We start from the raw sequence: 16402 nt of genomic DNA, 5'->3' as shown, positions 1-16402 counted from the left end.
ATTGAATTTGTCAACCGAAACTCATCAATGCCAACTTTTACACTTGTCTAAACGTGTCGCGGAAAGTACGGCAGGTTCGCTAGTGCAATGTTGGTCCAAGCGTGCCGTGGCGACCAGCGACTCTTTCGCTCGCGTGTTGTTTTTCGCATGCCGGGTAACACAAAAAATCAAATATTTTAAAAACCTTATGCTTGCTCAAATTTTTTTTCTTGGAATTCAAAGCTGATAATATATGCAACATTTTACAACTTAAACGGAATGAATATCGCGTGAAGAAACCATTTAAAACTGCCTTTTATGGAAAAATTGTTTAAAAAGTAGTAGAAATAGATAACATTTGTTAAACCTTTTTTGATATTTTCAAGACTAAACATTTGTTAAACCACCAGTGAAGTTTGGTGCAATTCGAAATAAAACTTTGGCTGTAAAAATATTATAATAAAAAGGTGTATATATTTTCAATTAACTAAAACTATTATAAACATTTCGAATCACGAAAAAATATTTCAGGAAGTTGTTTAGGGGTACCTAAACAATAACATTAAAATATGTTTTGCAAAATTCACCACTTTGTGAAAAATGGGGGGGGGGGGCACTTCAGAAATTTTTACTCAAAGCAAACTGACGAATTTTCTCTTATGTGCCGTTTTTATAACTGACGAAGTTCATTTGATAAAAAAGAGGCAGTCCTAACAACGCTCGCTGCCGATATTTACAACCTTTACAAATTACATTATTTTCGTTGTCTATAATAGATGTACATTTTACGGAATCAAATAAAATATAAGTGAACATATTTCCGATCAGATAGTGCAAAAATATAGCGATTTCGATCAGTACAACGGAAGTTAGTCGCATTTGAAGACTGGGAAAATATCTCAGCAGAAATTTTTGAAAAGGGACCCCCATATTGAAACTTTAGAAGTATTCTACTTCAAAAATGTTTCTAGAAATGGTATTACCCCCTTAAGAAAAATGAAGGTGCTGGCCGATTTATAGGTGTAATCAAACTTCATGAAACTCACCTGAAGACCCCTAATCACAAAAACATCAACGATAGCTAAAAATTTTGTTCGATATTCCCTCTTAGAGCCAGCATAACAACTTCAAATTCAGGTCGCGATTGAAACTATCTGAAAGAACGCGCTGCGGCGAACGAATGAATCATGAGGCAAACAAACGAAAAATTCCATTCAGTGTGGCGGACATGAATCTTTGATGATGATGATGATCACACGGGGATGTCAATTTGTCTCAGCCCGGGGACAACTACATCAGACGCCACCCTTAACGGCGTTCATAACACACGTAACGAAATATGCTTTTTACTCTAAAATATTTCGTTTCGTTGTTCATGGTAACCGTATGGAGATGGCGCCACTATCAAATCAGTGGAACCGATATGAAACAAGCACTATCTGTAAGATAGCCCAGTTGATTTTTATGAACTATGAAAGGTTTTATAGCTGATACACTCATAAGCTTTGACTCCGGTGTAGTGTAAAATATTTCGCCATATTTATCCGGAGAAATTGTAGGAGTGAAATGACCTTTCATGTGAATTTGTGTGATTCCATTTTCGGAGTGATACATACTATTTATTTATATCAATGATAAGTGTGATGCCTGAAGATCATAAAATACAGAATCAATACTCAAGTTTTGTAGAATAGTTAATGTTGATAGTGAAGCATCAGTTCAAAGAACGAAGTTCGATCGATCGAACAAGGCAACATGTTTCCAGTCCTCCGGGGTTCTATTAATGTGAACCTAAGATACATCATCTTACTGACCTTACTGGCGAAAGTTGTTTCGTTCAGAACTAAAAATTTTTGGACCCAAAATATGACGTAAGTTATTTACTAAAATTTTACCGAATGCTTCATTCAGCTAAGCTCGACCATTTTCCGCAAAACAAATTAGTTTTGGAAATGCGTTGTTAAGCCCTATACGAAACTAACTTCGAAATACTTGGTTAGAAATTTTATAACTTCTCCGGGTGATTCTAGATCCATTAAGAAAAAATAAATTATTCAAAATTCTAACTTCAGTGATCTTTAAATGCATAAAGGGCCACTTATTGGCGAATATGTGAACAAGTGGGCTTTCTTTATATGGATTGTCAAAAAATCTACTCGTATTCTCCAAGAAAGTTGCTCCGCTAGCTAGATTTGATCGATTTGGCTCAAAATTGGACCAGACACTCCTAGAACTCCTAGGGACTAGAAATTTACTCAGGGATGGGTTTCGATTTCGTAGTACGAATCAGATGTGGATCGGCAACACACCGAGTTGTGCGTGTGATTTTCATGCTGCAGGTTTCGTGTTTGTTGAGTCATACGACAGAGATGTTTCGTGTCACCTTAAAGTCGAATCAAACCATCGTTCGTATACGGTACAGACGAAGAAGTGCACATCTGAGAACGATAAGAAAAAAATGAAAGGGGCATTTAATTCAGTATATTGATGGTTTTAGGTTTTTATGTCCTTCGTAGACAACGAGGGACATATAATGGAGATCGCGGCTTGCCAGTACATCCCGAACTGGGAAATTGGGTGATCTTAGTCGGGTCCAAAGGGAATCCAATAGTTAAGATCTGGCAGAACAATGCTCGGCGCATTCCAAGACAATATGTTCGATATTGTGATAATCGTCGCCACAAGTGCAGATATCGCGGTTATTGTATGGAGAAAATTAATCCTTTGTTGACACTTCTGTTTCAGATACCTAATGTGACATCCTCAAATATCTTTAGAGTCGATCCATACTCCGTGATATTTGAATGTAAAAACCTAAGCAGTTGTTGTGCCCATTAATTGAAGCTGTAGTTACGCTGGTTCGCGCTTCCGTGAAAATACGACTAGCTCAGTATTCTCCGTGAAGAATTCGATAGCTAGCTGGAGGGCCCAAGTAGACAAATTGTCTACTTGTAACGGTCTTTGCAAATCGACAGATTTGGGACCTGTAATTGAGACCACACCGTTATCTGCTAGCTGTCTTAACGTGCAGGAATTGACAAGACATTCGTCAATGTCATTCACGAAAAAATAGTAAAGAAGGGGGCTAAGCCCTGGGGAAAACCCATGTAGCTGTGCGAAAAATGCATGCGATTTTCAGACAACAGGTTTAGCAAAAAGTTATTTAAAATCGGCGAAAGACCATGCTGGTGGACCTTTTCTGACAAAACGTTGCACCCTTCATATCGAAAAATATTATGCCATTTGCTCTTTGTTAGCATAGGCCATTTGGATTTCTGTAGAGAGCAACGCAAGGCAATCGTTTGTCCCTTGGTCTTTGCGGCAGCCAAAATGTGTATCTGACAGTAAGCCATTTTCTTCGACCCGATTGTCGAGGCAAAACAAGATCGTTTTTTCTCAAACAACTTCCGGATACGGGACAGCATGGCAATCGGTCGATATGAGTTGTGGTCGGAGACTGGTATTCCTGGTTTTTGGATGGCGATGACGTTCACGTTTGCAGTCATGAGGGGCAATGTTACCCTCAATTAATAATTCAACATTTGTTTTTTTCTGGTCCTGGGACATTATTGTGAAATGATAAGAAAGCAACTGAGAACTCCACCATTGAAAAAGGTGTTTTGTTCGCGATATCGTGAGGGGACGCGGCACGGTGGATCTTCTGTTTCTGGGGTGTAACCCGGACAAACCTTCTTGGCGAAATCGAATATCGAACGTTTTGAATATTCTACGCTCGTTAGTACTGTTTCGGTTTCCAATACGCTGGGCCGGTCTCCAAACACTGCCTATCGATATTTTTCTGGTTAATCCGTCAACGAACCTGCACCAGTAAGTACGTTTCTTGGCACTGGAAAATTCTTCATTCGGCGGCCTTCTCCGCGTACACGTCTAAGCAGTCTTTGTGCCACCATGAGCGCGGAGTGCGTCAGCGCGAGTTCACGTCTGCTACACGTTGACTCTGAGCTTAAATCGCGGCGCCGAGAATCAAGCCAGCCAAGAACCCGCACTCTTTCTCCGGAAGAAGCACTTGTGTGCACTCGATTTTATCGGATATCGCGAACGCCTAGCATTTCCAATCAATTTTTCGTGTGAAGTTATACGAAACATTGATTGTATTCGGTTCCCTTGAACCGTTAGCAATAGTAATTACGATTGGCAGGTGGTCGCTACGTGAAATTCGGGGATTCTACAAGCAATCAAACCGCACCAAGGAACCGGGATCCGAGTCATTTCACCCGTGTAAAGTACCGGTACTCGAACATTTTTTTTTTCAAAAGATTCGAGAAACCCGCCAAAGTGAAATTGAATGCTCAAACTCTTATGGTCTTATTCTCAATTTTTTTTTTATCAAAAAAAGCAAGTTTATTGTTTGTAAAAGCCTCGGAACGATATGTCTAACATCGGAAAAAATATTTTTTGTGTGCAGAACCATCTTTAATTTAGAGATCTTGTGCCCGCGGTGTGATTTCGCTGACTTCAAGAGATGGTAAATGCAAGAAACTCTATTATCAACAAAAAATCAAAGCTAGAATGGCAGTGAAACCAAGTCCAAGGCTCCTTAGTCCTTACTTTTCTGTAAACTTCGAGTTTTGCCGACTACTGTCTTTTCCGATCACTAAAAAAAATTAAATCGGTCTATTCGAAGCAATTCACGACCGCTAAATCGGTGTTCGTTCTTTTATAGATAAAAATATAAGAGCAAACCAATTACAGACGTAACTTAGGCCAGTTTTATTACGCGCCATCCTGTGAATAATGGGAACCAATCAGAATGTGGATACGTTGAAATTTAATACAAGATCATTGAAATTTCATTACGACCAAATAGTGCAGGTATTAAAACATATTGTTCAGTACAACGGGAGCTAAACATCGCTTAACTTCTAGAATTATGATGATGATGTCTCCGTATCATTACCTCACAAAGGCGTGAGCTTTATCTGGAAGATAATTATTATAATTAAAAGTCACCTTGCAGACCGATAAATGGCTGAACCGCCCTGGTTGTTTGCGAATTATTTAAAACTTATCTGATTATTTTTTTGAAGGGTAAGCTATGCCTGCCAATATAACCAGTCTGTGTTTTATTGTCATGTTTTAAAATACGAGATATATCGTTCAGTTGAAATCTCTGTTACTCATCAATTTAGATGTTTATTCTTCGTCCCAGGTCGTAAGGGGAGGGTTTTGGGGGTTAAAACCCCTCCCATTACTTTTAAAAGTTTATAAACTTCTTGTTCAGGAAAAAAATTATACTGCGAGCCGTTTTGACACATTAGATGTCTTTTGAGTTCAGTCACTCTAGAAATTAGTAGTTGTAGAAACCAACGAAGAAACCTTGCGAGAGTGGCTGGAAAGGGATGCAAGTCAAGTTGGTTGGCTTCTCTGGATCGGTTCACGCTTCGACAAGTTTCGATATTAGCAACAGTTGTGAGTAGACCAGTTTCACAGTAAAGTCGGTAAGCGGGAACTAAAGAGGAAAAATACGAAGTCGGAGAAAATCGGAATATCGTAGCCTGTAGAAATTGCACCGCTGACTATCTCTCTGTCGGAGTGGCTGACAGCTAAATGGTTCGCGAAAATGAGCATCTGTATCGGAAGAAATACCGCCACCGAGGAACTCTCAGCACCAGCTAGCTTATAAATAGGAGCGAGTAGCGCTAAGAAGGATAAGTAACCCTTCGAAAGTGGTTGTAAAGAGATGTAAATGAATATGATCGATACCTCCGAATGTGTCTCAACAGGTGATGATAGTGTACGTTTCAATGGAAACGAGCCATTCAATCATTTTGAGGCGACGAATTCAATTGGCGCATATGATAATGAATGCTGAAAAACGTTGAATAATATGTATTGTCCAAGTTTAATGCTTGCTAATTATTTACTTTAACTTAATTTGTCAATAAAACTGACTGATAACTGTGCTTCTAAAGTTTCAGGTTTTCGTATGTTTTATTTACAATAAGGTTTTACACATAATTGCACCACCTTTTATTAAAGTGTCATTCATCCCATAAGAAATACATTGCGACAAATCGGGCGCCGAATAGCAATCTTGCTGCGACGAAAAATAATAGTCGCGTCTTCTTTGGAAAAGCACGGACATTATTTGCAGTAGACCTGAGCAGGTCAGATATACCGCGAAGGGTGGGGAGCAAGCAATAAAAAGCAGCAAGGGAAAAACATGAACGATTAACACACAAGAGCACAATCCTTAGTGAAGTAGTACCCAACATTTGCCCCGGATGGATGAGGATTGCTAGATATTAAAGGTTTAGGTTTAGTTGGTAGCTTAAGGCAGTTCCTTGTCAATTTTTTTTAGAAAGATGGGTGAAGCGAATTGATCGAAACTTTTGTACATTATACTACATCATTTTAATAAAATTCTGTAATTTTTTATGCAAAAATATGTACAAGCGACTTGGTGATGAAGCTTTTTGTGGAACGTCCCTGGAAAAACACGATTTGCGGTATTAACTGCCATTCAAAAACTACTTGATCGATTTATTTCAAACTTTGCATACACATTTTATGTAAAAAAACCTCACCCCTATGTTGAGTTTTTGAGATATTTTTTTTCAATTAAGGGGGTTTTTACTAATAAAATGGCGATATCGCTGTTTTTCAAGAAAAATTTCGCCTTTTTATGAGTAAAAAGTTCCCTTAATTGAAAAATTATCCCAAAAACTGAACGTAGGGGTTAGGTATTTTTTACGTAGAAAGTGTATGCAAAATTTTTGTGAGAAAATTACAGAATGTTATTGAAATGATGTATAGTATAATGTATAAAAGTTTCGATCAATTCGCTTTATCCATCTTTCTAAAAAAATTGACAAAAAAACTGTTTTTTACGCTGGAACCTTTACCCCCCCTTAACTGCTACAAACCAATCCGACACTATAACGAATCAGCAGGCAGCGGTGTCTGTTGAAAATTCCTTCTCGATAACAGACATTTACTCAATTTGTTGAGCTGAGTCGAATGGTACAGAATACTCGGCCCTTCAGGCCTCGACAAAAATCTTCAAAGTTTGTGGGTTTCTATATCTTTCTTTTATAAGAATCGTAGAAAAATCAAATCCTCCACCTGAGAATTTTCTGCACGCGGGCCTGCGTCATCCGAATGCAAGGAAACCGAAATCGGTCGCAAAGTGTGTCAACATTTTTTTTATTTCGATTATAGAGGTTTTAACCTTAAGATCATTCGCCTCTTTGGGTTAGAAGAATCTCTTATGAAAAATTTCTAACCCTATGTGCGGGATCGAGACTCAAACCCACGTGCGCTGCGTACAAAGCAATCGATTTACCATGTGTCAACATTATTTTACATGAGATTACATTGTTCACAGATAGTCTAATTTGATGTAATTTTTTGTGGCATATGACAGAAATATTCATGTTTGGTCCGACAAACAGGATTTCAAAATCGGCGAAAAAGTGGCCGAATGATTTCAAATATGGTAGTGATTGATTTGTTTATAAATATTCAAAAAACTTTTCAGGTGTTTTTCCTGTACAAGTATATTGGTTGCGGGATATCTCGCATATTTACGAAAATGTTCAGCAATAGTCTATAGGTATTTAATATGCGTCCTCATATATGCATCAATGTGAAATGTTTGATATATCTGATCGACACATCCATAAATTATAATTTTTAATTTCCATTGCATATACTGACCATTAAAGCATAAGAGTCTCATATTGAAAAACAGCAAGCCTAGAAAAACGGGGTCAAGATTTACATTTTCATTGAGCTTTATTAATGGGACAACCATGTTTTGGTTTTTTTTCGATATTTTCTAAATAAACCTGGTAATGTTTTTAGTGCATTGCGATTCAGTGGTGATACAGAATAGAATCCAACAGATAATTCAGTTTCGTCAAAAATTCATATGGAACTCATGCTTTTATGGGCAGTATACTATCTATGATCGCATCCATATAGTCCATAAAGATCCATAAAGATAGGAAATCCCATAGAAAACGGGATAACTGTGCGATCATGGGTAGTATAGTGCACTTGAAAAAAACTTTATGCGCGCTTGTTCAAAGATTTTTAAAGGGCCTACACTCACTGCGATTGGAATGAGTGAAACATAGTGTATGCCAATTGTTTCGTAAGTAGCGTAGAAGCTTAGATCTTCCAAAATCTTTCCGAGACATCCTTATACGGTTTCTCGGTTGTGGACTCATGAGAATAAAATTTGTATGATGTTTCATTTAAAGTGTATACCAAGCACTCGCTTAATTCGCTACTCTAGGTGAAATTTATCGCAAGTCTTGAGAAACACTAATTTTGGTAGAAGTTCAAAGCGATTTGATGAGCGACGAATTGAGTTTTTTTTGCACCTGGTTTGGCCGCTTACAGACAATCACTGCAAATTGTCTGTAAGCGCCTCATGAAGTCTATCCAGTAGTCCTGGTGAGAAATGGCTGTACTGAGACTGAACCAGCTAATAATTATAGATATAATCATTATTCACTGGGATGTTATGCTAATGCTACAGGTATTCATCACTAACAGCATGCCTACTAATACTATTGTGCTTTAACTTTCACAAATTAATAGTGAGTTACCGTTAACTCTAACCAAAGTAGTAAAGTCACAAACTTGAATATCTGCGTTGAACCAAAGTATCCCCTCTAGGTTCGTTGCGTTATGTGCTGTCTCCAGCAGGAGCTACCGCGAACAACTCAAAAAAAACTAAACTAACAGTTCCATTACTTTGAAGCTCTTCAAAGGCAACAAGGACGGCGACTCACCCCGTCACAACTCGTTCGAAGTGCCAATCATTGCACAATGGATCCGTATCAATCCGACGCGATGGCAGAACCGTATCTCGTTACGTGTTGAACTGTACGGATGTCACTATGGTAAGTGTTACGGATCAGCTATTCAGTTTGAATCAGATTTATCATTTCAATTATCTCGCAGAATCCGACAACATCTACCTCAATGGAACCGGGCTAATCCGGTATGATCTACTACGGGATCCGATAGCGGCGACGCGTGAAACTATTCGATTCCGTTTTAAGACTGCCGTTGCAAATGGCATTCTGTTGTACTCTCGGGGAACGCAAGGTGATTACTATGCGCTGCAGATCAAGAGTAACCGGATGGTGTTGAATCTGGATTTGGGATCACGAATAATGACGTCGCTTTCGGTGGGCAGTTTATTGGATGATAATATTTGGCACGACGTTGTCATATCGAGAAATCGAAGGGATATTATGTTCAGCGTGGATAGAGTCATTGTAGAAAAGAGGATCAAGGGAGAGTTCGACAAGCTGAATCTTAATCGGGCGGTGAGTTTGGTTTTCATTGAAAAAACAGTTCAAAATAATTTTGGTTGTTTTCTATTCTAGTTCTACGTCGGTGGTGTTCCCAACATGCAGGAAGGTCTGATCGTGCATCAGAATTTTACTGGTTGCATCGAGAACCTGTACGTTAATGCAACTAATTTCTTCCGGGAGATGAAGTATGCCTTCGAGGTTGGTGACCATTTGCGGTATAACAAAATGCACGTCACCTACAACTGTCCGGAACCACCGATAAGCCCAGTGACTTTCCTGACACGTGGCTCCCATGCCCGGCTGAAGGGATACTACAGTGTCCAACAGTTGAATGTGAGTTTTGCCTTCCGAACGTACGAGGAGAAGGGTATGATGTTGCACCACGACTTTTTGCAAGGCTCGGTTAAGGTTTACCTAGAATTTGGTAAAGTGAAGGTTGCTTTGAAAACTACGAACGAACCGAGTGCTCTGCCGACGATTTTGGACGACTATGACGAGCAGTTCAACGATGGCAACTGGCATACGCTGATGTTGGCTATTAAAAAGAACAACCTGGTGCTCAGTATCGATGAACGACCGATGGAGACAATCAAGTGAGTTGGGTTCTGTGTGTTTTATGATGTTGGGGTTTCCAATTAGTATTATTACGTTTGTCAGTTTATCGGGAAAAAGAATCATCAAACTTCAAGTTGTACAAGGCGTATGAAGCAAAATTTAGTTTATGGAATTACTTCAAACGGTAGACTTGTGTGTCGTGACCAGAGCTTTTGCGTCTGCTCTCATCTATTTCCTTCCAAAAACTGAAGCTTGATTGTCTGCCACAGCAACCAAAGCCTGCTAACCAAAGATGGTTTGATTTTAATGCATCAAGATAAAAAGAAGATAAAGGGTGAGGAGATTTGTATGAATTTCAATAAGCACACTATCGACTATCAACTACAATTATTCTTCAAGTCAAAAGTTCAAAATTTGCTCATTATTTTATTTATACTGCCTCATACCCTACATTGTCGACTCGGTTATTTATGCAAGAATGCCAGCTGGAATTCAAATATCGTCGTTGTCGTTCTATCTTATGACAACGTATTTTGGGATTAACTATGTTAGATATGCTACGTTATCTAATAGGAAAATCTCAAAAAAGTGGTTTTTCAGCATTTTGAAATTTAGTTTAATTGTTGAGGTATACCACAAAACGATAAAACGATATTGTTTTGTTTCACATGTACATCAGGATCGGATTAAATTATATAGAGGTTTAGTTAACATCGGAAATATGAGTGAAAGATAATTTTTGATGCTCGTCGTCAATCTTCTATTGGTGATCGTAGGTGACTTCTTTTTTGCCGGTCCTCATGGTAAAGAAGGACAAGTCTCTCTTTGCCGAGAGATAGTATACATGAGTGATTCGTGGTAACTCTACCTAAGCTTGACTCCTACCAGCAGAAGACAAAAGATTAGCCTGTGAGATTTTAAGAAGGAATCCGTGTCATTTCACCCGTATTCAAAATAGTGTATTGAAATTGTCGCAAAGGCCGGTTATCATAAAGGCAACCCTATGCCGTACATGCACCGTAAAGGTTGATGTCGCCTTAAACTAGTCGCGATGCGGACAGGGATTTTACAATATCGTGAAATCGTCGGAGCCCAACCGCGGTTTTAGGAGGAATATATATGGAAGCTCTTAGATAGTTTTTACCTTTGATTGTTACCTGACAAGTGACAATTTCAACGCCTTCTATCGAGGAAAGGTTAAATCTGTAGAAGAAATAACACTCCAATTCCCCAAAAGCACTTCTCCGTAGGGGTTATCTCGATCCAGGAGGCTAATATTAACATTGTGGATGTTGAGATCTATATCGGAATTTATTTCCAAAAAATATAAGGTTCTTTACTGACTCAGTTAACCTCACTATTACTGTTTACATGTATTTAGAATAAAAATTGTGGACGCCAAATGTCAGTTAAGAACCTAATAGTGCCGTACAACTAATGGCCTTCTTCACGAATGAGCTTTGCTATATGTTCAGTATAGTTTCTGGCGCTCACTTCGTGAGACAAACGCAGAGATTGGTAGCATGAGATGTAACAGAAGATGAATGCAGTGGAATGAATTTCGAATGTATTATTCCTATACCTTGAACTGCTGTGAATTATGTGCCTGATTTTAATATTCTGATACCAGGAGCTACTTGTTACTTTTCCATAAGATGTTACTTTGGGAGCCCTCGCAAGGGATACCTTCGGGTCTTTATAAGGAAGTTTAGGAGAAGAAATGTTTCTTCTCATCGTATAAATTTTTGGGCTCTCCAGTAGACATTCCCTCTTGTGAGTCATCAGAGTCGCCCTCGTCAGAGTATAAGAGACCCAAGAGGTTCGTTGAAGATGATGGCGTAGCATTTTTCGCAGTAGTTTGGCTCCGTGTAGTTTGTACGCGGGACATGCTGAGAGATCATACAGATGCTCCCCACAGTAAGGGCACTTCTTAGGATCCCACCCTACGATTCGTCCTTATGATTCTCGCTGCACTTTTCACAGCGGGCCTTATTGCTACAATGGGTGACTGTGTGACCCAATAATTTGTAATTAAAGCAGTTCATGACCCGCGGTATTAACAAATGAATAGGGAGACGAATCTTGTGCAAGATGATGTAGCTCGACAAAGAAGACCTAGTAAAGGACATAAACGTTTGATTTTGTTCCGTCCTCCGTGATTAATATTGAATTTAATTGCTTAAAATCCAGCATTTTCACGGGCTGAAGAAAAGGGTTCTTCAAACAGCCAATCACATATTCCAGCAAATGTTCGCACGTTAAACGCTCGTCGGGGACAACCCCAGCTATCTCTACTTTTTGAGCTGCCTAATATACAAAATAATCCTTCGTCAAACGCTTGAAGGAAGCAATCTCATTTGCCTGCTTTGAGCTGATTAACACTACTCTGATTTCGTCCGTGCGGACCTTCAAAATTACGGTCACAGTCGTGAAATATTTCGTTAGGTCTTTGGAAATTTGTAATAAATTTAAAGACTTAGTTTTAGTCCGCAAGAAGACCATGAACGAACCAGTTATGTGTTAGGTACGTTAATTGTGGGGTTTTGCAGCAGGGCCAGTCTGGGTTTTGGGAGTCGATTCGACCTCCATTGAGCCATCTAAAGAGAATAGTTATCGCACGGTATAGGCACTTGCACAGACGGGGAAAAAGATAATACCTTACTGATATCAGGTGTATTTATAGATTATAGGGAGGAGAGAATAAAAAAAAATGGTACTTATTCCAATGATGCACCGACTAGCCCAACAGCTGGCGATTATTCGACACATGGCACAAGCGAGACCGAAGCGAATATTCGATTGTCACTGGTTGGATTTTCCAGTTTTCAACTGTAACGATAATAACTACGGTGAATGACAAAAATGGACACGACCAACGCGTGTGCCTACTGCGATCAAATTGGACTCTAAGTTCTTCATTAAAATTTATTATTTCATCCAGCATACATTGTGATACATATCAAAATTTTGCATTATTGTATATGGATTCGGTTGCATAAGCTGTTGAACGCTATTTTCTTTTGATGCGTCTTCAGAACTTCCAACTTTTTTCGAAGCAACGGGCCACTTAAAACGAAATATTGGGGTCAATGATATTTTTCCATGAAACTTCTTAAGGTTTTCCTCCACAATCGACCAGTATATTCCAATCGGGCGCAGATTAGGGCAGTTAGGTGGTTTAAAATCCTTAAAGATATACACATTATGATTATGATGTTCATACCATGCAATCGTGTCTTCAGCGTAATCGCAGTTGACTAAATATTTTAGTTGCATGATTTTTCAGAAATGGTTATACTCATTTTTTGAGATGCTCTTACCAATAAATTTCACAGTTTATAGTACTTGTTGTTACGAACGTCTATTTCAACCCACAAGCACATATAGCTTACCATACAGTATACTTTTCAAACTCCGCTAGCGAATGACGGATCTCAATAGTAGCATGTCTGTAATAATATACGTACATGGAACTATTGAGAACCAGAGCTACAGGTCCCAAGCCCTGGTAAAGGAGGATGGTTGTGATGACCTGGGCCGCGGTCACCACGTAAAGCAAGATAGGTCATAACCCTAATTCCAAGGCGTGAAGCGACCCGTGTCGAGGGATGAGTGATCGAGAGGGTGAAAAAGATGCTCGATCGTTAACGGAACCTGTGGGGTACCTGGGAAACCCCCACAGTAAGCGTCCCTTACCACGTCAATGCGGAGCTCTGGCGTGGCGGACATTTATTCTCGCGCTACTCGTGGGTTCAAACATGGAGACAAATAAAAACAAAAACAAACAAACAGAGGTGCCAAACCCCTTTGCTAGAGGTGGTTTGGCGAGGTCTCCCCCCGTGGGGAGAGTAGTGGAGCGACGAGTGCTGCATCTGATAGCACCAGTGACCCGCAGTAGTGGTAGGAAATAGCCCTACCAACGCACTGGACGGGCCACTATCCGCGATGCGCAAAATGGTGGAGCAGCTTGATTCAATAATCGAGTTCACTAGCGCAAAGCAAAACATAAGCAAGGAGTTAAAGCAGAGTCTCCTTGGGCTCCGGAAAACTGTTCGTGTCGCAAGACAGAAACAGCAGGCTTATGCCAAGTGGGTGGAATGTCGGGAGAAGTCCGACAGAGAAACCCAGACAGTGGCCTCCAAGAGGGAGGGAAGAGAGAAGGTCGATACAGGCCATCACCTTCTATGGAGCAGCCATGTCGCTCGAAGCGGCGGCCGAGTTCCCCTCGAAGGGAAAAGGCAAGGGCAAGGGCAATCGTAAGACGGCGTCGAACGCGAAGCGCCCTAGGAAGTCGCCAGTCGAGGGTGCAAAAACCGACCCCATACGGCGTGCAACCGTTAAGGCCAAACGCCGTCTGGCCGAGGTAAGCGAGGGCGAGAGTGACCTCTCTGGGCAGAGCGATGGTACCAGCTACCCGGCGCGACCGGGGCAGGGGGGCCCAAACCCCTGGACGCTGGTCACCAAGAAGAAGCCGGCACCGACACCGGAGGTACCGCGGCCCGCGAAGAAGGCCAAGGACAGAGGCGAGGCCTTGTGGTTAAAAACCGACAAGGACAAATACGCCGACGTCCTAAAGTCGATGAAGGTGGCCGAAAACCTTTCGGCCCTTGGGCAAGATGTGCGTAGCGTGAGACGCACCAACGCGGGAGAAATGCTTCTGGTGCTGAAGCGAGGCGCACAATCTAGTGCGGTGTGCAAGGCCTTGGCCTAAGAGGTCCTTGGAGAAGGCGCCCAAGTCAGGTCGCTAGGGGCGGAAATGACTCTCCAGTGCAAGCATCTGGACGAGTTCACGACCGCAGAAGATGTCGTCGCAGCCGTTAAGGAGCAATGCGACGTCACAATCGAGCGGGCCTCTGTGCGATTTAGAGATGGACCCTCTGGCACCCAAGTAGCCTACCTCAGGCTACTGAAGGCGGATGCCAAATAGGTAACCGAGAAAGGGAAGCTGAAGATCGGCTGGTCGGTATGCCCAATTAGCATACCCCAGCCGCCTTCAGTGGATAGGTGCTATCGGTGCCTTGAGTCCGGCCACAAAGCCTACGAGTGCAAGAACATAGACAGGAGCAAACTATGTCGTCGCTGCGGTGAGGAGGGCCATAAGGAGCAGGGTTGCACTAAGGCGCACAAGTGCCTTATCTGCACCGCTAAGAAGCAAGCCCATAAACATGCTATGGGCGGACCTTCGTGTCCCTTCGGTGAGGCAAATAAGAAGAAGCCGTGAACGTCACACAGCTAAATCTTAACCATTGTGCAGCAGCCCAACAGCTGCTGTGGCAGTCGGTCTCGGAGTCGAGGACAGATGTCGCCCCTTATCAGACCCGTACAGCATCCCTGCCGGCAACGGCAATTGGGTGTCGGGCGGGTCTGGAATGGTGGCAATCTGTACAACGGGACGGTTCCCGGTTCAAGAGGTAATACACTCCTCCGCCGAGGATGTTGCGATTGCCAAGATCAATGGTGTGTTCTATTGCAGCTGCTACGCTCCACCAAGTTGGCCAATAGAACAGTTCAACCAGATGAACGACAGGCTCTCGTTGGACCTAGTGGGCCGGAAACCGGTAGTCATAGCGGGAGACTTTAACGCTTGGGCAGTGGAGTGGGGCAGCCGCTGTACAAATAGCAGGGGTCAAGCGCTAATGGAGGCGCTTGCGAAACTCGATACTGTGCTAGCTAACAATGGCTCCGCTAGAACATTCCGTAGAAACGGGGTGGAGGCGTGGATTGACGTAACATTTGCCAGCCCGAGTCTGGATCCAGGCATGGAATGGAGGGTAGACGAAGGCTACACCCGTAGCGATCATTTAGCAATCCGCTTTAGGATCAACTATGGTGTGCAGCATCCGAGGGCGGGAGATCCCTGTCAGGTACGCGGGTGGAAGTCCAATCACTTCGACAGCGAAGCTTTCACCGCGGCCCTGGGATTGGAGGCCAACATCGACAGTCTAAGCGGGGATGCGCTGGTAGCTGTTCTACCACGCGCGTGCGACGCCACTATGCCGAAAAAAACCCTGCCAAGAAACGTCAGATGCCCGGTAAACTGGTGGAGTGCCGAAATTGCAGCTCTACGATCAGCCTGCCTCAGAGCTAGACGTAGGATGCAAAGAGCTCGCACCGAGGATGCAAGAGAGAACCGCCGTGAAGTGCTTCGAGCTGCGAAATTGGCCCTTAACAAGGCCATTAAAAGCAACCTGTGTGAGAGTGCCAACGCGAATCCGTGGGGTGACGCCTACAGGATTGTGATGGCCAAGACCAAAGGGGGCTCCTCACCCCCAGAACTGTCTCCGGACCGGTTGGCAACGATTATCGAAGTACTCTTCCCGTCTCGAGCCACAAGCCCCTGGCCACCTGCACTACGAGACAGTGCGGGCACGGCCGAAATGGTGGCTCCAGTGACGAATGAAGAACTACTCGCAGTGGCTAAATCCCTAGCAATGAACAAAGCTCCAGGGCCGGATGGAGTTCTAAACAACGCTCTCAAGGCAGCGATCATAGCTAACCCGAACATGTTCAGGCTAGCTATGCAGAGATGCCTTGACGAGTGCCGTTTCCCCGATAGATGGAAAAGACCAATC

At 42.1% G+C, this 16402-nt stretch overlaps 1 protein-coding gene across 4 annotated transcripts in view; it reads left to right on the top strand.

Moving 5' to 3' along the window:
- Positions 1–16402, top strand: part of LOC131693958 (neurexin-4) — a 67033-nt gene that overhangs the window by 42688 nt on the left and 7943 nt on the right. For all 4 annotated transcript variants that reach the window (XM_058982260.1, XM_058982258.1, XM_058982261.1 and 1 more), the window contains exons 4-6: positions 8714–8855; positions 8917–9287; positions 9348–9868. In XM_058982260.1, coding sequence (XP_058838243.1) covers positions 8714–8855; positions 8917–9287; positions 9348–9868 — 1034 coding nt within the window. The remainder of the gene's footprint in view (positions 1–8713; positions 8856–8916; positions 9288–9347; positions 9869–16402) is intronic.

This window comes from Topomyia yanbarensis, chromosome 3, assembly GCF_030247195.1.
Source record: "Topomyia yanbarensis strain Yona2022 chromosome 3, ASM3024719v1, whole genome shotgun sequence".
NCBI lineage: Eukaryota > Metazoa > Arthropoda > Insecta > Diptera > Culicidae > Topomyia > Topomyia yanbarensis.
This window is presented reverse-complemented; position numbering and strand designations above follow the sequence as displayed.